The following is a 21,819-nucleotide window of genomic DNA, read 5'->3' as shown; positions in this document are numbered from 1 at the left end:
AAGAATAGTTTGTTCTAAATAGGCGAGGGTCAAAATGTAACCTTATTTCCTTGGTGGTTGAAGCGTATCCTGGTCACTCTAGAGTTGCCTGGACTTCTGAAGCAGATGATCTGCTGGGAGTGACCCCACTCGAACATCCTCACGCTCCCATCTTGTGCCCCCGTCAAGTCTGAATAAACAACATGAAAGAAAATTAAATGGTATTTTCCAATATATACATTTGTAGAAGTACAGGGCAGCAGAATACAATCTCTTGCTACAAGAGGAATAACATCATTTAGATTTAAAGCACTCAGCTTTGGACTGACAGATACTTATACTTACAGTACGGCAGCGTGGGATGGGAGGTCATTCTTCTCACATTGTTGATATTTCTCTTGATCATCTGAAGGAGGAAGGTGAAAATGAGGAGGAGGAGAAGATGTTAATGAGCAAATGCAGAAATGAACTGTGGTAAACAACCCATTTTTTTAGTGCGCTCTTGCCCTTTACACAGAAACTGTGTTTACGTGCTGAAGTGCTAGTTGTCAGTGAAGTGTTTCTGTAATGCATTACTATGGTGCACTGTAGACACAGCAGCCACTACATTAGGTACCCCAGCAGACACTCATTTTTGTCTTTCTTGCAGCTGTTTTGAGCTCACACAATACAATAAATATCTTTGGAACTCACCACAGAGGCTCCGCGGCCTGTCTGATGGCCCCCCAACCAAGGCATGTTGATGGGTGTGCCGGGGCTGCTGTGAGTATACGGCGTGGTGCCATGGAGGGAGGCAAAGTCGTCACGTGCATGCACCACCAGGAAGTCATCAGTGGCCACTCTGCCGAGAGAAGAACAATTAGCTATTCTAGAAGACATCAAAGTAGTTGGATCTTACAAAGGGAACAGAAACTAAGCCAGAAGTGAAGATGGATATTATGGCGTCTGCTGCGGATGAAAGCGACATTTACAACAAGCTGTGCTTTTCTGGAGAAACCAGTAGAGCCTTGCTTGAAACCCTTTGTAACACAAACAGAAAAAATGGACAGTTTTTCCCCGACTGTAATATCTTATTAACTCATTCAATACCAAAGATCTATTTATAAACCCAAAGACTCAATCCTTCGATATTGTGAGATGCAAAAAGAGGTGATGATGAAACTGCACACTAATGTATGTCACTTTTAGAGCAGTTTTAGGTCATAAAAACAGCCACCAGGTGGCATGTGAATGAAAAACATACATGACAGCAGGGAAGAAGTGGAAGAACGTGGAGAAAGGTAGCATGCAGAAGGTTACAATTGTTGAAGAATGGAAAAAGGTAGAAAATGATTATTTTTGTATATACCATGTCTATATAGCCCAAGAACACAATATTCTGTGTGCCTTGAAAGATGAGTCAAAATCATCTAAAATGGCCGTAACTAAAGGGGGTTGTCTTGAAAAATGGCTGGGGGACATTTATTTACTGAACTGTCGAGAGTACTAGTAGTACACTTGGGGGTGATACACTTATTGTAGTGTATTTTTTTATTATAATTTTTTAAATAATAGTAAATAATAAGATATGCTTTAAAATACATTTCCTACAACGTTGTTTTTACTATTATACATTTTATTGATAGGCACAGTACAGTAACAGCATACATGTTGAGTCACATTTCAAGTAATTTTGGGTACACATAATGAAATAATGTGTATTATACGAAATGTAATACAGAGTAAATTCTACTGTTGTATTATGGCCCCACTCACTGAAATGATCCACTGTTATGATCCTACCACACTTTACCACAACACTGTATTACTATTAACATGTGATTAGAAGTTTTTTAAATTATTTATTACTTTTTTCATCCTAGGTTTAAAGTGCACTAATTCTGTTAACATTTTAGACAATACAGACTATTTGAGGAAATAAGGTACCAGGAATGCTATGTATATATAAAGAGACTTTGCAGGGTGCAAACACAGGCATTTTGCCCAAATGGCAGCAATCCAGCCTTTATCTAACAAAAGGCAACCCCCTTGCTTACCCTTTAGCTTCGACCTCCTCGTCATCGATCCACGTCAAGATCTGTGTGGCCAAGATGGATGACACATCCAACTCCTGAATGTCATGTGTAGAGGCCATGACTAAACAATTACGATTTGCCTGAAGACACAAACAAAGGAGAGAGTGGATGAAATACCAGCATGGTCACTTTGGTTGTGTGTGCATGTTTATAGTAACACACCACTGATTTTTGTGACATAAGTATCGTGTGAGAGAGTTGTACCTTGTTGATGGCAAAGGCCGTGATGATGTCTGACTCCTTGTGAATGATGCGGGCCTTCCCTCCAGGGCATCCCAGATCAGACTCAGTCTGCACACACGTTCACATCACAACTTTCAAGATTTCTTTAAGCAAAGAGCAGCCACAACTTCAAAAAGCATTTTCCTTCCAACTACAAAGCAAGTGACCTGACAGGATAAATAAAGTGTCAAATTGTTTTTGTTTTCTCTTTCGAAGATAACAGCTGACGTGCCAGCAGCCAAAGCACGAGCTGGGGCCTGCTTCTTTGTGTCTTAACACCGTGCACACAGTCAGTGTATTTATGTGCTGGTTTGTTGTGCCTAGAGGGGTTAGGGGAGGACATGTGGGGGTTCATCGGGCCGCGCTACTAACCCCCAGTGAGCAACATAACCGGGTTAGTACCACAAGACAGCAGGAGCACAACAGCCTTTGAGCAATGAGCACGAGCAGAGCCAGTGAGGTGACTGTTATAATGCTATTTTGCAATTATTCAAAATGAGATGCACCCTCCAAGCGGGAGATTAAATCACAGTCTTTACAGCATTTATTCAAGAGGAAACGGCCGTGCCTCTCTCTGTCAAATGAGATAAAGTGCAACTTGACTTGCAGAAATCTAAATATGGTGGTTTGCCATTTACGCACGGCACATAATCTCCGCGGGATGCAGATCGACTGCGACAGCGTGGGGTCCATGAATCAGAATCTATTCAGCTTTGCAGGTCGGTCCTCTGAAAGACTGGGACAATTAGCAATGTGCTAAAGGAGGGAGCTACGAGGCAGCGTGTGTGTTCAGTAAGGCGGCTCGGGGTCTGGAGCAATTTAAGATTTATACTTCAAATGCAGATTAATCGTAAACACTGGCCTCATTTTTTGTGGTTGAAAATGAATGCGCTCCAGTTCTGTCCACATCACAGCTAGAGGACAGGCCATCTTTGCTATTCTACTGCAAGGGGGGTGAAAATAGGCCATGTGATGTTCATGCTTATAAGCCTTAATTAACTTTGCACCACCCACCCACACTACTGAATGGTGAGGATGTTATACTGTATTTCATGAGGTTTAACAGCACACACGCATACACCAGTATGCTGGTTCACTGCTAGAAAAACAAACTTGGTCTTGGAGTAAAATATGTTGATTTAGCAAAATAACACCCCCAATAAAAATAGAAAAACACAGCATGCATATAAAATGACTTTAGTCTATTCTAGTAATTCCCAATAACTCATCTACTGTATACAGCAGCAGCAGTACCTGATGGCGTCCCGTCTCGTCCATCCCTGAACATTTCATATCAGTCTGGTCCTCAACCGACTAATGATTTTGGAGGTAGAATGACAAAGGGGAAAAGACACACACATACAACACAACACATATCAAGTGGTGGGACCATGCAGACAACCACACACAGAAAATGAATTATTGTGGCGTTAATCAAACAGGCTGCAATTATGTGAATGAAATGAATGCATCAACATGCAGTTACAGTACAAACAAAGCAAAATAAAGGAGTTCATTGAAAGTAATAATGATAGGTATAGTGTGGTTAAATAAAAGCTGTGGTCTTAAGTAAAATGTTATTTCAGTTGTGCAACATCAATGCATCATTTACCTGGCTCACATCCCGTTTCTTGGTGAAGATGTTTTTGATAAAGGTTTCCTGCACTTCGTCCTGCTTTACCAAGAACTGCCAAAGACGCTTGACAGGCAGGGCTGAATGGTGGTTCGTCCTGGAGGTAAATTAGAAATTATTGTTGTTTTGTGCCATAAATATTCATGACATATCAGTCAGACATATTGTTCTTTCCATGCAAGTGTCATATTGAGCAGATACTGGAACCTCATTCAAGTACCTGAATGGTGTATTGGATGGTTCGAACAGAACCTTGTGCCTTAGAATGGCAGGGCCCGGTGTGACCGCTTCGTCTTGAAAGTGTGTGGCGATATACGTGGAGGGGGGGCCGCCAAAGATCTCCAGTCTTTTCTGCAGCACCTGCTCCCAGCGCTGCAGCGTCTTCAGCACACTGTGACACAGCGGGGAGCCCACAGGGAGGTCTGTGCCAAGTGAAATTAAAAGCAGATGGCGAGAGCGTGACAATACGGCAACACTGCAGCTTCCTGGATGTTTTGCTCAAGCCAGTGAGTACTGACCCAATAGATCATATCCTGCCATCGGGTAGAATGACTTGAGGTTGACTAGCACCAGCTGAACCATTGCCAAGCGCATTAAACACCAACTGGAAGGAGATATGATTGTTTATAGGGATTTTAACTTGCCATAAGAAATATCAGTGCTATAAAGTTGCATTCAAAGTCTATCAACATACAGTACACATAAGCTAAGCACGATTGAATGTGCAAGTGCTTGTAAAAATATCCACCTGTATGAATTGTAGTTTGTATGTTCTTTTTGAGGAGAGCTGGGATGAAATATATCATCATCAAGTTCATCTTCCTCATCCTCATCCTCGCTGCCATGACTCTCTTCTGAGTCGTATTCAACTCTGTTTTCTGTCGGTGGCAGGAATGGCTAGCAGAACATAAGACCACAAGAATCATAAGGACCTGGTCTGTATGGTAATAGTTGTTTTTGAGTGTTCAGGGATACCTTCATGATGAAGTAATCCCAAATGCTGAGCTCTGGGGGTACAAAACATTCTTTGAAAATGGAAGTGGCCTCCTGGTCCACAACGGGCTCAGGCTTGGGACTAGAAGGGGAGTCCCTCTCGATATTGGACTCTTCCCTCGATGCACTGCGTGACGACAGCAGACGGAATCGCCTGGGCTTTCTTTCGCTGGTGTCTACGCCCGGTGAAACTGTAGACAAATACAGTACAACACCACGCTACAAAGTTATGATTGCTACATTAGCCAAGTATTAATTTAATCATGTGTATTATAGCAGTGGAAAACTGTATTTTGAAAATGAACTGTAAAAAACATATTCAAAAATATGAACGCACCACTCATCATAATGAGGTGTAGTTCCAAACCACTGAAAACTATAAACAAAATAATAATTATTATTATATTAATTAATATCATCATACTCACTCACCTGGTGGGGTTGTTTTTGCCGGACTGTTTGCTTTCTCAGTCACGGGGGTCCGTGCACCTCCTCCAAACACAGTCACCCAGAGTTTGCTGCTGAGAGGATGGGCCATGATGCGAAAGAGCTCATTGCTGGAGTGAGTGGCCATGCCGTGAACAAACAGGCTGAGATAAACAGCCGTCAGGACTTCACAGAGCAGCACGGCGAGACCTGGCTGACTCTCCTCACCTGCTGAGCTCAACAGACGGCTCATGGAGGCGATACCTGCAGAGCGTTGCGACAGGAGGCCAACATGGGAGGAAAAAAGTTAGAAAAGTAAGTGAGACGTTAAGGAAGTGAAACTTTGGAGTTTAAGTCCTTGGGAGTTTAGGATTCGGGCCTGATGTGGGTGAGATTACATTGCTGAAGTTCATAAATTACAAATGTGGCAGACATGAACACCCTTAGTTACCTGGCCACTGTGCAGGAGAAGTGTTTGGCTGAATCGTCTCATCCATGCCCGCAGGTTTTGTTGGCTGCTTCTGAGACAGCAAGATGCTCTGATACACCATCCCTGTGAAGTGGTTCATGTGACTGCGAGAGAGGACAAAGTTCATTTGCAATGTAACATTAAAACATTAAAAACATGGCATTGAATTGACAGGACACACTATGAGAGAGTGAAGAAACACAAATGTATCACACAATAATGTCTAATAATCAACCAGATTTTAACATAGTGGTCTAGTAACATCCTAAAAGACTCTCTGTTCTGCCTCGGTTGGTTCTTCAGCATTCAACAAATTCCTCTGAAAGCCTCTATGGAGAAAGACTCAAGAACGTCAAAGAGAGCATCATTCAAGAGCGATGACAGAAGAACCAGAATCCCTTAAGTCGCACACTGTGCACACCGTCAATGTGATTAAAGGGTTTATGTGAACCTTCTGGCTCCCCACGGTCAGCCACACTAAAGGTCACATGAGCGCAGTTAACAACAACAGACACTGAACAGAGAGCTGTCAACACTCAAGGCGCGCGTAAAAAATTCAGACCATCTTTCACTCTGGTTCGCTCGCTCCAACGCTGAGGAAGAGAACACAGAAGCATGGTTTCAACAAACCTCTGAGGCTAATGACGCACTTTTTTAAAATGTCCCTATTACCATTACAAAGACCATGTTAAATTAGAAACAGAGCTAGTCATTTAGTTAAGCCTCTTCAACTCCCAATACTATTACAGTGATGGTTGGTGTGTGTATTACCGTAAGTATATGGCAGATGGGGAAAATGGGAAAAAGCCAAGTCCTCGATTAATTACATAGTTTAAAATGTTGTACATATTGAAATAGCAATCTTTAAAGAGCTGACTTTAAAAAAATAATGAGCCTTTCTCTCTTATCTTCCAAAATCTCTCTACGCTGACAGCGCTTACAGCATCACGAGTACCAGCCTGGTCAAGCATACGTTAAATTGCGTCTGTACAACATCAGGAAACATGGCAGAAATTCACACAGCGGCACTGCTGGAAGCCAAATTTTTTATAATTTCAAAAAAAGATTTTCTCTTAGAATCCCTGCTGCTGGAGTCACAATGACTGGGTAACATGTAACATTTTACCATCTTAAATAAACAATGTATCTCCCATTTGCCACAAATCTAATTAAGAATTTAAGCCAACACTGACAAAATATCGGTTCAAACACTGCATTTTTTTTTTTTACATCTTTTAAAGACGCATTATTCATAAAACCAGTGTCATTCAAACGGAAAGAAGATCATCTCATTTTGTCATAATTATGTAAGCATGGTTAACTGTGCCACAAAGCCCCTTATTTCTTTTCATTCTGCCTCAGCAAATCTTCCAGCAAGAGGAGGAAAACAATGTTAACCGAGTAACCCAATGGGGTTGGTGTCACCAGTGAAGTCGAATATGGCGGAATATTAAAAAGTTATATTGATGCTACTTGAAGACTCGTCAAGAATTCAAGATGTTTCTCAGAAAGATGCTGCTGCACACTAAAAATTGGGCAAGTCAGTCAAGCCTACATAGACACAGCAAAAGAATGCCAATGTTCATTTTCATAGCGGCCCTAATCATTACAGTGAAAGCTCGGTTTGCATCATTAAATCCATTCCACAACTCAAGTCCAACTCAAATCTAAACACACTCCGAACCAAATTGATTTTTCCAATAAGAAATAATGCAAATCCTATGAAAATGTGCCGGATCATGTTTCTCACCTTCTTTATCAAAATGCTGGCAACTTTGTTTGGCTTCATGGTTGCTTAATTTGCAGTCATGATCAATTAGAAAAGCAGAGACTTGTGTAACCAAGCCAACCGCTGAAGACATCATAGAAAGAGAAAGACCCAAGACAAATCTTGACTCTTAAAAGGGCAACAGAGCTGGCTTCCGGTTCCAGTTTCCATTTTGAAAAAATGCTGAAATGGTAACCTTTTGTAATAAAGATATTTTACAAACACAGTTGGACTCAGGCAGTGCATTAATAACACACCAGACACATGCCATACTGTACACTGAGCGGGAAATGTATGTGAGGTGAGAAAACATTTTTGCATTCATTTTTGAAGAACCGTAATTTCCAGACGCACCGCACCCACTAAATTTAAAGAGGGGAAAAAAAAAACATTTGTCCATATACTGTAGCACCAGTCAGTAAGCCGTAAGTGTTCACGCCATAACATGGGATAATTAGTACATGGAAAGATGTCACACAGAAAGATGATCTTATTTCCATGAATTTGTAAGGTTAAAACTGCGGTTGCTTGAACTTACCTGTACGAGTGTCCATCACAGAGACACTGGTATATACATGCAGACAAAGAAGCAGCCAGGGTGTGCATTACATATATCTGAAAAGAGACATAACAGGCAAAAATGTCACTGCAGCACGTGACAATAAAACCAGTGGAAATACTATTAAACCTTACTCACCTCATTGTCAACGACATCGGGATGTGGAGGGGAGTTGAGCGAGTTGATGGTCTGCAGGATGTCATGAGTCAGGTTGGTCAGGTGGACTATGGGATTGGCCACCACTGTCTTCACGTTGGCAGTGCACGCCATCAGGAGAGGGATGGAGGTGTGCTGAGAGCATGTTGTCACAGCTGACGAGGTGTAGTTGTCCTGTGGAGAAATTACACAGCAAGTTGTATTGGCAAGTGTATAAAGTGGGAGCATTTTCCATAATGCTCATAAGACAGGATGCTTCATATGAAGGACACCGAGAGAAAGAACGACTATTATGTGTTTACTAGATGCCCTGTACGTGCATGACACTCCGTTGATAAGAATCTCGTTGCCTTGATAAGGACTTTTTTAACAGAATCTCTACACTCTACGACTGTAGTCACAAAGCACTGTTGTTTCCTCAACAACAAAAGGAGAAAACTATGGGACCACCGCTGGGATGAACTGCCTTTAATTCCTTGGTTGCAAAAGCAGGAAAATAAAAAAGCACTTGCAAAGTTCTTTTCATTGTTTTCTGACTGAAACTTCCACTCAGCTAGCCTGAGGCAGGATTTCACTCAGGAGGTGGTGATGTCTAATATGTAGTAGGTCTGGATGTCTGTCATCACAACAACAGGCTCCACTTATAAATTTGTTCAATCAAAAAAGCCGAGCCAAAATAAAAAGCTATAAGACCTGGTGGGATTCCTGAAGTAATAAAATGAGCTCCATGCGAACAGAGGCCAGTCCACCACCATGGGAACCGTGCAAGCTGCAGTAGCTCAGGAACATCCTCAGTAAGGGCTGGTTGCTCTTCAGCCAATGTCTCCTGCTCCTTTGGCTGTCACTACAGGGACTCGTGGCCTGGAAAAAAAACAAATGTGCTTCATCATGTAATTAACACACTAGGCCTGCAAAATGTATTTATGGTGCAGGGGGTGTTTCAAAATAAAAGTACTATAAACTTCTGCTCAACAATACACTGTTTTGAAACACACAATATATGCGATCCGCACAAGCTCCAGCTTTACTTGTGTATAATAAATGACTCCGGTGACACACAAACACTCAGAAAAACTCCCAGAGGGCCAAAATATCGCAGAAATAAATGAATTGAGAATCACAACGCTGGTTAATATATCAAAGCATGTCATAACAAACCCCAGATACTCCCATCGAGGTTGAGAGCAGAATAGAAGTGTTAAATGACGTCAGTGCAGTTTGATTAGATGCTTACGGTGACAAGATTAAAAAGTTTAATAGTCCTTACTAATGACTACTGCATGTTTACTGTAGAGCGTAACTTTAATGATGCACTTTGATGGTGTCTTTAATGAACGTTACAAGAGTAATTCCACCGAATGAAAATCTCAGAGACCCAGAGGAGACAAGCTCCAGTACCCACCACTTCATCCTCAACCAATCCAGACACCGGTGAATCATCTGGGTGAGACACCTCTGGAAGAGAGGGCTTGTAATTGCAACAGTGCTGGAGAGTTACCACCTGCCAAGGAGATCAGATGCAGGCTTTAGCATTTAGTTTACAGACAACTTCACACCATTGTGTGAATTACCTCTTTTTCCAGCCACTGGTATAGTTGGTAACGTAGCTTTCCTCCATCCAGTTCATACCCTGTTGATAGTGTCCTGAGCTCATTGGTCAGAATCTTCAAGCAGGTAGTAAACTTCAGCTGGGCTACCATAACGTCCTCAGAAGGGTTAATGAAGTCGTCGCTGTCGACATTATCCTCGCCTGCGATGGCCTCCATTGGAGGCAACATGGCGTCCTGAGTGTCGTGGAACACATTGTCTGTAGGTCTGACATTTTGACCATTTTTAGTTTCTTCTTCGTCGTTGTCATCTTTGTCGCTGTCCCACTTCAGGTCCAGAGGCTCATCCGGGAGCGTCACTGACGGCTGGCTCCAGTCAAAACTCAACACTGAATCCGACTGGCTGTGGCTGTCCCCACCTGACTCATAGCCATTCAGCGCAGATTCGGACCAATCTGGCTCTGATGTTAGCAGGTTCTTACTACCAGTGCTGAGGTCAGTGGCCTCCTGGTTGGAGTTTTTGCGGACATTGGGCATCTTGGAGAGGACTTCAAGCGCCAGCATTGGGCAGCCCGCTTGCAAGTGAGCGTATGCGGCAGTGAAAAACACTCTTCGCTCTTCCAAGCTAATGGAATCAGGCCTGCGCCCCTCAGCGGTCAGAGCTACTTTGGCTTTATCGGAAGAGCTGAAATGTCGACGGAGGAGGAGCGGATGGGTGCAGAGGTAAGTGTAAAAGTTGAAAACTTCAGCACTACTTGAGGACGTGAGCATGGAACCTAGTGAACACACATGATAGGACATCTGTCAGTGTCAAAAACTAACAGCTATTACATGCGCTGTCCCTCTTGAAAGCATAAATGTCTATATTTGTCACTAAGTTAAACTTTGTAAAAATGTTGACATCAATAAGATCATTGGCCTTCACAGCTTTCACTCAGCGCTGCCTGGTGGTCACGTGAACGTCTGTAGAGCGTGCACATTTAGACTGGGTTCTGACTACTGATTGGATGAGCAAGGGAAGGGGAGGTAGGCTAGTGTATGCAGTGAATTTCACTGCACGTAAAAAAAAAAAAAAACAATGAGCGAGTTTTGAATCGAGTCTGTCGCAAGTTACTGTGCAGTAAAATAAAAACCGTGTAATTAACTCCAGCAAAGCAATATATTTTATGACGAGAAGTACGGTATGGCTATGTGCTTGGGGTCTGTGACACACTAATCGCCGAGGTGGTGACTCCAGGAGAGGCAGACAGTGTGCACTCACTACTGAGAACAATATGTGCTTTCACTTTTATGTCCCCTAATACCAGGAAAAATCTCCCAACGATGATGCTAGTCACTTTTGAGAAAATAAGTTACCAAGAGGGTTTTGAAAGTCGCCTCAGTTACACCCTACACCAACGGTTCCCATTATATCGATCGTGAGCTACCGGTCGACTGCAAAGTTAGTGTGGGTTGATTGCATGTGTCACCCACATCATAAACGTCACTTTGTATATGTCATGTGACATCAGTCAGCTGACATTAATCTCCCCTCCCGATTCGCTGTACGTCCACGGCATGGTATGTGTTGAAGAAATGTCTCCAGCGACACACTGATATGCAACTTCCCCTTTATTATTTCTATTGCAGATTAACTTAGCCTATGTCTATAGCAGAAGTTATACTTAGTAGGAAAAAAGGGAAATAATTGATCTAATCATTATTTAGTAGTCTCAAAAGGTTTTATACATTGCATATGTGTTACTATATGTTTTATAGGCAGTTCGCCTACCATTCAGTTTGAGGGTTCGCTCCCCCATGCAGTACCTAACCAAGGCAGACAGCACCTTTAAATCTTTCAGAGGTTTCACACAGTTCACAAAAGCAGAATAGAAAGAATTATGCTGCAAAATCCATAAGGGTATCTCATAATAAATGAAGTCTTTCATATTTTGTCACACCAGAGATGTCAACATTGATCTGCACTTTATGAAGGGTGCAGCACAGGGATCTGACCTGGGTATGGTGAATACATCTGTATGGTTCACATTAAGTTCAGTTGTTCAAGACATCTCATGCAATTAAATGTATTTTTATTTTAGTGTCACAATATAGCTGAACTGAGACACACAGTGAAATTATCTTGGATTCTGTCTTTTAACCTGCTATGAGAGAACACTGTTCTGTATGATGCTTCTGACAATGTTGATGCGCTATTTACCAAAGGTAAACATAACGTCACACTTCAAATGCTTCGGAGCAACACTAGGAAAAAAAAAAAAGAACAATGCCCATAGCTGAAGCCTTGTTTTTTTAGAAAGCAATATAGATGAGACTGATTCAATATCTGCTCTGCTGCTTGCAGCAAATTCATGCACTTCGATCAACAAAATGGTTATTATGCCCAGTCTTAAAACACAGCTGTCAAATTGTATATGTTTAGTATGCAACAAGAACATAAATATTGGTCAATTAATACAAATTCAACACTGGTATGGGTTCTCAACAATATGTCTGACTCATGTTCACACTAAGGAAAACAATAAATAGCTTGATGGTGCTCCACATTGGTAAGTACTCTAATGGAGCTCCTTGAGTAAATGCAATTGTAAAGTCAATTAGCCAAGGAAAACAGTCTACCTACCGGCATCAGTTGACCCAGAGTTTGTGTTATTGGCAGTCTGCTCCATCAGAGTGTCCAAGGCTTTGCTGTAGTTCTCCAGCACCCAGTGGGCCATGCTCCGCAAGAATGGATCCTGGTGCATTGATATCTGAAAATATGAAAAGCTGAATATTCATTCATTGCTTCATTGAAACACTGCTTTGTGGTTGTCAGGAACACAGACTTTCATTTGCATCGTACTTGTCAAAGGGGGGCACTGGAGGATCAAAATATCACCCGCTTCCTTTTATCAAATGCAAGATTTATCTTTCGGTTGAAAAACAACAGCATGCTGGAGCGTGTGACATTGAAAGCCGCACCTGTTTATCGTGTCCCAACACATGTCTCTGGAGGATCTTTTTGTAGGTGGATGCGGTCTCAAACTCAGACTCGTATAATCTGGATATCACAAGAGCCAGCTGAAGGTCCTGAAGTTTTTCCAAACACACCTGAGAAAAAAAAAACATAGCCAAATACAATAATATTATTTCATGAAACAATTACTGGAAGCCTCCGGTTTCCTCCCACATTCCAAAAACATGCTAGGTTAATTGGCGACTCAAATTGTCCATAGGTATGAATGTGCGTGTGAATGGTGGTTTGTCTATATGTGCCCTGTGATTGGCTGGCGACCAATCCAGGGTGTACACCGCTGAAGACAGCTGGGATAGGCTCCACCACCCCCGTGACCCTCATGAGGATAAGCGGTAGAAAATGATTGAATGAATGAATTACAGGAAGCGTATCAACAAAATGAGCATAGATGTGTCCCAAAGCTCACTCAAAGTGGAAGTAAGATGAGGTGCAGTTTTATACTTGTCCGTAGTACGGAGGTGCATTTCAATCAAACTACCTTCCAGCCAAAAAGACTAAACAAAATCAATGATAGCTCTTTGCTTGGATGAACTTCATTTGCATAAAGTGCTAAGAGAAGGGCCAGTTACTCACCCAGATTAAAAAATATGACTCATTGCGTCAGGGACTTTGTCAACAGAAATAACCGTCACGAGTAAATGTTAACCAAAGAGCAGTATGCCTTTAGAGTCTGAATCCCTGGTCTGCATGGAAACACTAATGAACGACTTTAAACAGACATATCGCAAGTAAAAAAAAAAAAATCAGCAGAATCAACAGTAAAAATGAAGATCATTACTGCTGAGATGGGTAGATGATTTGCTAGCTCATGGCTAAATACATTTGTAGACATCCTACTCATATTCACAGTTCTTTTTAAGTCTTGTGATCCACTTGCCTCCACTGCATCCTTCAGGGAGCCAGCTAAAAGGAAAAAGGCTGCAGAATGATGAAACCTTTGCTTCCCCAACAGAGAGAATGCATTTTTCAGTGCTGCTTTTCTCCACCGGTCTTCACTGAAGTTGTTGCGGAAAAACTCTGTCATTTTGGGATTCTTCTGAGATCTAGAAGACAGATTCTATCGGTTAAGTCCGTCTCATTTGTCTCTCAATCAAGGATAGCACGGGGTAAAGGAGATCATAGAAATGGTACCTGTACAGTCCCCAAACCACTGCCTTTTTCTTCATTGCCAGGTAAAATATAGCTGCATCCAGAGGATCATTACTTCTCTGAAAAGAGGCCTTAGCAACCTGACATAGGAGAGAAAGACACTGTGCTCACATGGTCATACTCTTGACAGTTCTATCCGAATAAGGCATAGCTTTATGGGTGATTTCAGTGTATTATTGTGGTTTATCATCTATCATATTATATTATATATAAGTACCCCACAAATGCTATAACTGATGTGGTAATATTACTATTCTAACCGCAACAACAACTATAAAAAATAAAAAAGGTGGCGGTCTTCTCAAACCTTCTCAATGCATCTGCGAAGTTTGTTGGTACTCCTCAGCCACCAGCCCACACCCATGGACCGCAGCTCAGGCCAAGTGGGCTCACCCTTCTGGAGGGAGGGCAGCATGTGAAGCAGCTCCTCTTCAGCTTCCGAGTGGAAAGCCCAGGCATAGTGACACGTCGAGAGGCCTGGACAGTGCAGAAAAGAACATTGGGTGGTACCGGCAAGTTGCTGTATTTTTAGGTACATTTAAGTACAGATGAACAAAAGGTTACATACTGTATATCTACAACACAGATTTTTGACTTTTACAGATGTAGAAAGTAGTGACCTGTTCAAGGGTAACTTTACTGTGGTAGTTAAAGCTGATAAATAGAGTACCTTGCCCTCATCTCTCAATAAGACTTTTATGTTCAGAGTTTACAACACAGGCCTTCGGTAACTTTACTTGCCAGCTTTTATTTACCTCCACCTCTAAACAACCACTCTTAGGGCCAAGGAGAAGGAGAAGTCAAAAGAAGCCCAGCTGGTTAAAAGGTAAATTAAGTATAAGAGCATCCAAGTTGAAAACAAAAAGTGCTTAATAATTCAGGAGAACAATTAGAACACTAGCCAGCGTGTCAACTGAAGGCCACTTTACCTTGCCGTAGCAGCTGTGCTCGGTGTGCTGGCGGGAGAGAGGTCGAGAGGAAGGTGTGTAGTCTGACGGCGAGCAAAAACTTTAGGCCGCACTCATCTAGCGTCTCGCCGCCTGGAGAGTGAATGATGAATAACACGTTTGAAAATCTTTCCACAGCATATGGAATGTGGAATGATGGAAGGAATGTATCCATCTTTTGTTCTCGTCCAGCTGCAGTACCTTTGCTCTTGCCCTGGCTGTCTTTCAGGTCTGTGCTGGTGGTAGCAATGGTGTCAGCCAGTGCCATGAGAGACATCTGCTCCATCCGGGTTAATCCTGGTAAACTGGAGTGGAGGAGATGACTGGAGAGAACCTGGGCATGCTCTGGGCCAAAGTATGTGGGGCTGTACTGGGACAAGTCAATTACCTACAGACAGGAAATGAGACAATAACAAATGAACTCTGGTCCTCACCTCAAAACTAAAAATCGTCCTTCCCATAAGCTTACCTTGTTCCCAGTTTCTTCTTGCTCATCGTGATCCAGAGGGTCCAAATCCGCCATGCTGGGTGTGTGAAATAACTCATCGTAAGCGTCTGTGTGACTGGATCCATGCCCACTATCACCACTCAAACTGCCGACTTTTTCTATGAGAAAACACGAGATGGAAAAACTCAATTACGTGAGATGTTCCCTCCTGCCAAAATACCCTCAGGCCAGGCAGAAAAACAGATCAATTGAATTACAGTACCAACAAGCAGTTTAATGCGGATACTGTGTATGTTCTGCTTTATAGTTGTGCATCCCCAAAGACACAATAAGTAAAAGCAATATGACAACAAAAATGCTGCATTTAAAAGTCTATAAGATTCAAAATAAAATATCTTTCATTTCTGTTTTTGCCCAGATAATGAGTATCACTCCTTAATGCAAATAAATATTAGCTCAAATAGTGAATACTGACCAGGCTTTGGGGGAGTATCTTCATCTGCTGCAAGAAGGGCATAGAGAGGCAGAGGAGGAATGGAGCTGATCTCTGTGTAATCTGGTGTGGAGTTCTCTTCTTTGCCAAACATTTTCCGTTCCCTGGCCGTGCTGCCTCCTGCACTGATGGTCCGAGAGCGTACACGTTTCTCTGGGTTGGTGGCGTTGTCTTTCAGAGCTACTATTTCCCCAGCGACGCATTTCACCAGGTGGGAGAGGATAGCTTTGGCACGGCGAACCTAAGTGGCATTCAAAATAAAAAACGTTTCTTAATATGTGTAACAATGCCTGCTTTTATGAATCTGTTCACTCTGTGGTTGCGGTGGGCGTATATATGGGGTGGGATGATATTTAACTAAGAAAGTGATTCAGCACATCTACTTTGTATGGGACTATCTCAAGAACAATTACAAAACACATAAAATCTCGGCTGAAGATGTGACAATACAACTAGAAATCAAATTTTTCCAAAATCATACAATTTAAAAAATCATACTCACCTTCCCCAGATCCATAAGCTCCAATAGTTGTACTGGGTGATACTGTGGTAGTGTGGGAAAGAGTTGATGAGCTGCTTCAAACAGTCCTGAATCTTCCATCTCCATGGGTAGATCATAAGCTGTTCTTTTTCCACTTAGCTTCTGAGCGAGGCTCATCATTGACCTCGTAAGGGCCTTTTTAGGAGGAGCCAGTAAGGAATTGAAAGGCCCAAGAGTAAGACCTTCCTCCTGGCTTTGTCTGACTGCAGAGAGAATGGAGGACACACTGCTGCAAATGTCTGTGTCTTGGACAACGGCAGCGTTTGGTTTGGCTGGTGCTGGGGGCTGCCACTGGGAGTAGACATGCATCTCACAGTCCATGCCTACCACCAAAATGCCATCACGTACCCAGGATAGGGAGACGGGGATGGGCAGTGAGCCTTCAACAGAGGAAATCAGGTCGACAGATCGAAGCAAAACCAGACGGGACAAGCACTGGTCTCTACTGGCATCAGATGAAAGGCAGAGTTCAGGGGGCTTGCCAGAGATACAGCCATACATATAAATCCTTGTCCCAATGCCAACAGTCAGAATATGTGACCCATCCTCTTGGGAGACCCAGTCTAAGTGAACCAGACTCTTATAAGAACCAAGGCAGTGCTCATTTGGAACAGGCCAGTTGATGTTGCTACATGGAGTTGTGCTAGCTACAGTATCTGCTTCGTCCAGGACTACAGTCTGCTCTAGGATCCACTGGGAACCACCTGTGGACTCGCATTGGAAGATGCTGATGTAGACCATCTGCTCTCTCCTGTTTGCTAGGGAAGGGCTTGAGGACAGATTAGGGCTGTTCTGCACTGTTATGGTGGGAGGAACGTGCTGGCTTGTGTGGCTGTTGTTGTGGTGCAAATAAGGTGAAGAAACGAGTGCGGGAGGAGAAGTCAGCAGTGTGTGAGAGTTGAGTTGAGGTGTCAATTTCAAAGGCAAATCTGGTGTTGTCTGCCTGTAAGCAACTGCAATCCTCCCTGTGTGACAGCAGCTGACCTGAATGGGACGACCCGGCACACTCACGGCACTGCAATTGGGAAGCCTGTCTTCCACAAGGAGAGGCCACTCCTCCCACCGATATACCAAATTGTCACTACTGAGGGTCTCCGATGGTGTGACGGTACACCTCCAGAATCGCACGTTCCCATCAGAACAGGAAGTAGCAAGAAGGTATGGCACACGGCCAGCTGGCATTGAACATGATGCACTGAGGTGACCTAGAAGAAGAGACAATAACTTAACTTAAAGCAATAAATTAAATTATGCATGCACAAACATTTTCTTTTGCTTTTACAGCGCACGTCTGCACACCTGCTGAGGGTGTAATGCTGATGGCCTCCACTCCTGCTGGCAGAGGCAACTCTTGGCTGCAAAGCCGCTGTGTGGTGAGGCTGAGGCGACAGGCGCTCTGCAGATTGGATGTGCAGGGTTTACTCTTCTGAGTTATCAGGGAACTGAAGGTCTCAAAGTTAAACTGAGAGCGGGTTGTTGAAGCAGCTGTGAGGGGATATTTGGCCGTGAATGTCTCATCTGTGGGTCAGAGGAAGTCAATGGAATGGGGACCGTTATGAGTCAATCTTTTCCGCTTTATTTAAACATACAGAACATGTTACAGGTCCACTGTAATGCAACGGAGGCAACATATGGGCCAGTCAGCGCAAGGTGTGGACAAACAGTTTGAGCATTAAAGCCACAGACACACAACAGTGTGTTCCCAGTAGGGCTAACTGAAAGCGCTTATGAAATCTGTAAATTCCTGCATCAATGCTAGTTTTTGGCCAATGCACTTACTTACAATACACCAGTAGTTTCAAAGCCTTCTCTGCTGGCCTAAACACTATCAGAAGCACTGACCAACATATACAAGTTAATATATCTTAGTTGTTCTATTAAATTGCTTTAATTAATTCCCAAAAGTCTATTAACTTAATTTACAGTACCAGTATATGTATGTGTACGTTCAATTATTTAGTCCAATCAGATTTCAGTAAACATGTCAATGTAATAAGCCCAGGGCCTTCAGAACCAGGAGTGCTGGGCTAAAAACACTATTAGTCATAGTGCGGTTTCTGGAAGTCTTCCAGACTAGTGCTTTCAAGTGAGTAAGCACTAGTAAGCACTTGAGATTTGTTGATAATAGTCTTATTAAATGTACTTACTGACGGGTTTGGCAGCGAGATGAAGATGCCACATCTGTAAAAGTGAGCGACCACTTGGGGTTATTTCAACAACTACAAGGAAGAAACTTGCAGTGAAGATGGGCTTGCTCTGTGCTGTGGGGCAAAAAAAGAATATACAGTAAATACCTGTGATCCAGTTCTTTATATGAAATAATGTCCTTACCAGATTGAGATGAATTCAACAATTCCTCCACTGTGTCAGGTCTTTCACTGCCAAGGATTAGATCTTCCTCAAACACGTGAAGGAGCTGTGTCTCCTTTCCTTGCTGCAAAGGACAAAAGCAGCCTTTAAGACAAAAGACGCTAGATGTCATACTTCATGCACTACACTGTAGATACACATTGACACATTACCTACACAAACATACTGTACATATAACACTCCGGGGGACATGAGGCATTTTAGTTTGAGGTTTTTTTCATGGTTGACCTTTCACAGTGAAGAGACTCCTGCTGAATGTTCCATGCAACAAACCGAGACCGCTATTCAAGTCATGTGTAAATAGATCTGGTATATGAAGAAACCTGTTGCACAAACAAACATATCCATTCAATGTATTGTGCACTTACAAAGTCAGTAACAGCATCCAATTCAATAATACACCCAGGTTTTGCCGTGGACTGCTGACTGATGATGTTGAACACCTCGCCAACATATTTCTGAAGTAAAATAAACAAAGGAGCAAAAAGCAAAAAAAAACAACACTTAAGTATTTCAATGCATGTGCGACAAGGTGCAATGGAAGACATGAATTGATATTTTTGTACTTCAACCTGTCTTAGCGGAGTGGACGATGACCCAGGGGAGTCTGGGGAGTGCAGGTGGTAAACTTACTGATATCTCAGGATTGGAGAGCTCGCTCAGGAGTTTCTTGGCTTCAATCACGGCCTGATAAAGCCTGAGTGAGTGGCCGTCACTTGCAACAAAGCAGGCACTGGGAGAATTACAATACGCACCTAGCGGCACAAGAGAGGATAATATGTCTTTCCACAGAATAGGATTCTTTATGTCTTTTATAGGAATGAACACAAATGTATCAAAAACTTGTCCAATTTGTAGAGTAGTACTGGGATGTAATCCTGAGCAAATACCATAGTTAAAATGAGTAATATCCATACCTAAACAGCTGCTGGGGATGAGCGTGGGCAGCCAGGCTACATTGGCGAAAGCAGAGGCGTGAAGAGAATTGATCCGAGCCAACTCAGACACGCCTCCTGACAGGGATAGCGGACCCACGGGGTCGACCCGCCACAAAATCAGCTCGCTGTAGATAGCATTGGGATCCTGCAAAACTCCCCCAAGGGACAACCGGCTGGGTCGAGAGCCGTGTGAAGAAGACAGCCCAGAGGAGAAGACCTCTGGGGGTGCAAGAATACTGTCCGCCTCAGGGGACCTCAGTGCATTGTGGTGTGAGGTGGTGAGGAGCAGAGGCAGCAGTGAGTGGCAGGCCAGTTCATTTAGGTGGAAGCGGTGCCCACAGTATCTTGACTTGTGAGACACACTGAGCACCGTGGAGAAAGCGGAGTCCTCTGCAAAACTAACTGCCCACTGGTTGAGGGAGCCATCATCATGCTTGGAGATCATGAGCACGTTGGGGGTGAATATGCTCAGGCGAAGACTACTGCTGGGGGCGACTTTTACTTGACGGCCATAAGAAATAAGTGCAGATTTGGTTTGGGGTAATGTGTTTCCGGGTGGTCTTTGTCTACCGTGTTGGATAGCCAGGTCCACGTTCTTGTTGCAAGCATACATGACCACGCTGTGGCTGAGGGAGATCGCATCCCCTGCAGGAAACGCCACAGGGATACGAGACACAAATGACACCTGGGAGACAGAGAAGTAATTAATGAGTAATTAACGTAATTAATGAGTGGAGTTCAGTCATTCTCAATGTCAAGAACCAATGACATGATTTATAAATGAATTATTTAAAAATAAAATAATTACAAATATTATGTGAACACAGATGATAAATCATTCTCTCTTGCTCTCTACAGGAACAACAGGAAAAAGTGAATATACTCAAAAGTAGTGCCTAAATCAAAATATGTAATCAAATAAAAACAGGTTGTCCACCTTAAATTACATTTTCAATGATTTCAAGCTACAAGTCTAAGGTTCTCACTTCAAATTTAATAAAAACACATCAGAAGACTTGTGAATTGAATGCAAATATAATCAGAATATACAGTAATGGTCTGAAGGTGTGGATTGAAAGTTATTACGAGAAAGGCTGGGCTGCTTCAGATAAATGAACACCCACATTGAGTGGATTATTTCTGGGTTCTTTTTATCAAGGGTTCATTTTTCCTTCCTTTCTCTTTCCCTATTCCAGGGAATAGATGTGTATCATTAGAGCTGCAACAATTAATCAAGGAATCTGTGATTCATCCATCCAATTAATCAACAACTATTGTAGTATTCAATTCTTTAGACACCTGATCACTCAAAACAACAAGCTTTGAATTATCAACTTAATTAGTTGCAGCCCTAATATCATGCAAATAAATTATGGAACTAATCATGTGTTTCCATTATTCTATATGTATGTCATGATGTCACCATATTTTAAATGATTATAGGTAAAGTAACTCATACAAAGGATTGGACGAGGATAAGAGCAGAGCGCTAGACATTTGACTTATCAATCCTCCCAAATGTTTTCCCACTGTGTGCTCTCACACAAACATCTTAGCTGCCCTAGTAATCACCTTGAAAAAATATATTGAGAAATTTATTATTTTATCAAATATTTATTAAATTTTTTTTTTTTTTAATGTATTATTTTAATTTATTATGTTTCACAATTTTATCTTTTAAAAAATACAACCATGGTAACATGAATACTTGAGTTTCTATTTTCCATACTTGCTTAGGAACCCTGAATACATTCATGTTTGGGTGTTAATATAGCCTGACAATTACCTGAGCTTGTCTAAACATTCCGGGATGATATTCATCTAACCAGTCCACATTCCAGACCAACAGGGAGCCATCCATGGGATGGATGCTGAACAGCATGTCCGCTCCTTTGTTCCACTCATCCAAACGCACGTCCACATGGTGATCCACAGCAGCCAGTGGGAGCTCCAGGACATCAGGTCCTTGAGAGTCACTTGGCCTGTCATCTTCCTGATTAAAGTTATCCTCGTTATCAGTGTCTGGAAGAAAGATGTAAAATAGTTTGGAATGAGCACACGCCTTAAACTAGAGGCCTACGGTTAACCCA

General features: G+C 42.5%; 1 protein-coding gene across 6 annotated transcripts in view; it reads right to left on the bottom strand.

The window, feature by feature from the left end:
- The window catches only part of LOC131128811 (dmX-like protein 1), a 41,284-nt gene that overhangs the window by 6,920 nt on the left and 12,545 nt on the right, over nucleotides 1–21,819 (bottom strand). For 3 of the 6 annotated variants that reach the window (XR_009129710.1, XM_058072074.1, XM_058072073.1), the window contains exons 12-47: nucleotides 21,516–21,751; nucleotides 19,709–20,414; nucleotides 19,425–19,546; nucleotides 19,160–19,249; nucleotides 18,753–18,855; nucleotides 18,569–18,682; nucleotides 17,721–17,939; nucleotides 16,383–17,626; nucleotides 15,863–16,121; nucleotides 15,409–15,545; nucleotides 15,141–15,327; nucleotides 14,922–15,032; nucleotides 14,300–14,469; nucleotides 13,975–14,072; nucleotides 13,721–13,886; nucleotides 12,789–12,917; nucleotides 12,451–12,577; nucleotides 9,852–10,603; nucleotides 9,683–9,781; nucleotides 8,974–9,141; nucleotides 8,263–8,454; nucleotides 8,104–8,180; nucleotides 5,780–5,901; nucleotides 5,335–5,592; nucleotides 5,240–5,278; nucleotides 4,885–5,093; nucleotides 4,658–4,806; nucleotides 4,428–4,513; nucleotides 4,130–4,331; nucleotides 3,889–4,006; nucleotides 3,531–3,590; nucleotides 2,259–2,345; nucleotides 2,016–2,134; nucleotides 673–820; nucleotides 325–385; nucleotides 42–169 (exon numbers count right to left, since the gene is read on the bottom strand). Coding sequence is in view for 5 of the 6 variants with exons in the window: in XM_058072074.1 (XP_057928057.1) it covers nucleotides 42–169; nucleotides 325–385; nucleotides 673–820; nucleotides 2,016–2,134; nucleotides 2,259–2,345; nucleotides 3,531–3,590; nucleotides 3,889–4,006; nucleotides 4,130–4,331; nucleotides 4,428–4,513; nucleotides 4,658–4,806; nucleotides 4,885–5,093; nucleotides 5,240–5,278; nucleotides 5,335–5,592; nucleotides 5,780–5,901; nucleotides 8,104–8,180; nucleotides 8,263–8,454; nucleotides 8,974–9,141; nucleotides 9,683–9,781; nucleotides 9,852–10,603; nucleotides 12,451–12,577; nucleotides 12,789–12,917; nucleotides 13,721–13,886; nucleotides 13,975–14,072; nucleotides 14,300–14,469; nucleotides 14,922–15,032; nucleotides 15,141–15,327; nucleotides 15,409–15,545; nucleotides 15,863–16,121; nucleotides 16,383–17,626; nucleotides 17,721–17,939; nucleotides 18,569–18,682; nucleotides 18,753–18,855; nucleotides 19,160–19,249; nucleotides 19,425–19,546; nucleotides 19,709–20,414; nucleotides 21,516–21,751 (7,292 nt within the window). In the remaining variant the exon portion in view is untranslated. The remainder of the gene's footprint in view (nucleotides 1–41; nucleotides 170–324; nucleotides 386–672; nucleotides 821–2,015; nucleotides 2,135–2,258; nucleotides 2,346–3,530; nucleotides 3,591–3,888; nucleotides 4,007–4,129; nucleotides 4,332–4,427; nucleotides 4,514–4,657; nucleotides 4,807–4,884; nucleotides 5,094–5,239; nucleotides 5,279–5,334; nucleotides 5,593–5,779; nucleotides 5,902–8,103; nucleotides 8,181–8,262; nucleotides 8,455–8,973; nucleotides 9,142–9,682; nucleotides 9,782–9,851; nucleotides 10,604–12,450; nucleotides 12,578–12,788; nucleotides 12,918–13,720; nucleotides 13,887–13,974; nucleotides 14,073–14,299; nucleotides 14,470–14,921; nucleotides 15,033–15,140; nucleotides 15,328–15,408; nucleotides 15,546–15,862; nucleotides 16,122–16,382; nucleotides 17,627–17,720; nucleotides 17,940–18,568; nucleotides 18,683–18,752; nucleotides 18,856–19,159; nucleotides 19,250–19,424; nucleotides 19,547–19,708; nucleotides 20,415–21,515; nucleotides 21,752–21,819) is intronic. The other 3 variants (XM_058072076.1, XM_058072075.1, XM_058072077.1) reach the window with 3 other exon arrangements.

This window comes from Doryrhamphus excisus, chromosome 4 (genome assembly GCF_030265055.1).
Source record: "Doryrhamphus excisus isolate RoL2022-K1 chromosome 4, RoL_Dexc_1.0, whole genome shotgun sequence".
In the NCBI taxonomy this organism is placed as follows: domain Eukaryota; kingdom Metazoa; phylum Chordata; class Actinopteri; order Syngnathiformes; family Syngnathidae; genus Doryrhamphus; species Doryrhamphus excisus.
This window is presented reverse-complemented; position numbering and strand designations above follow the sequence as displayed.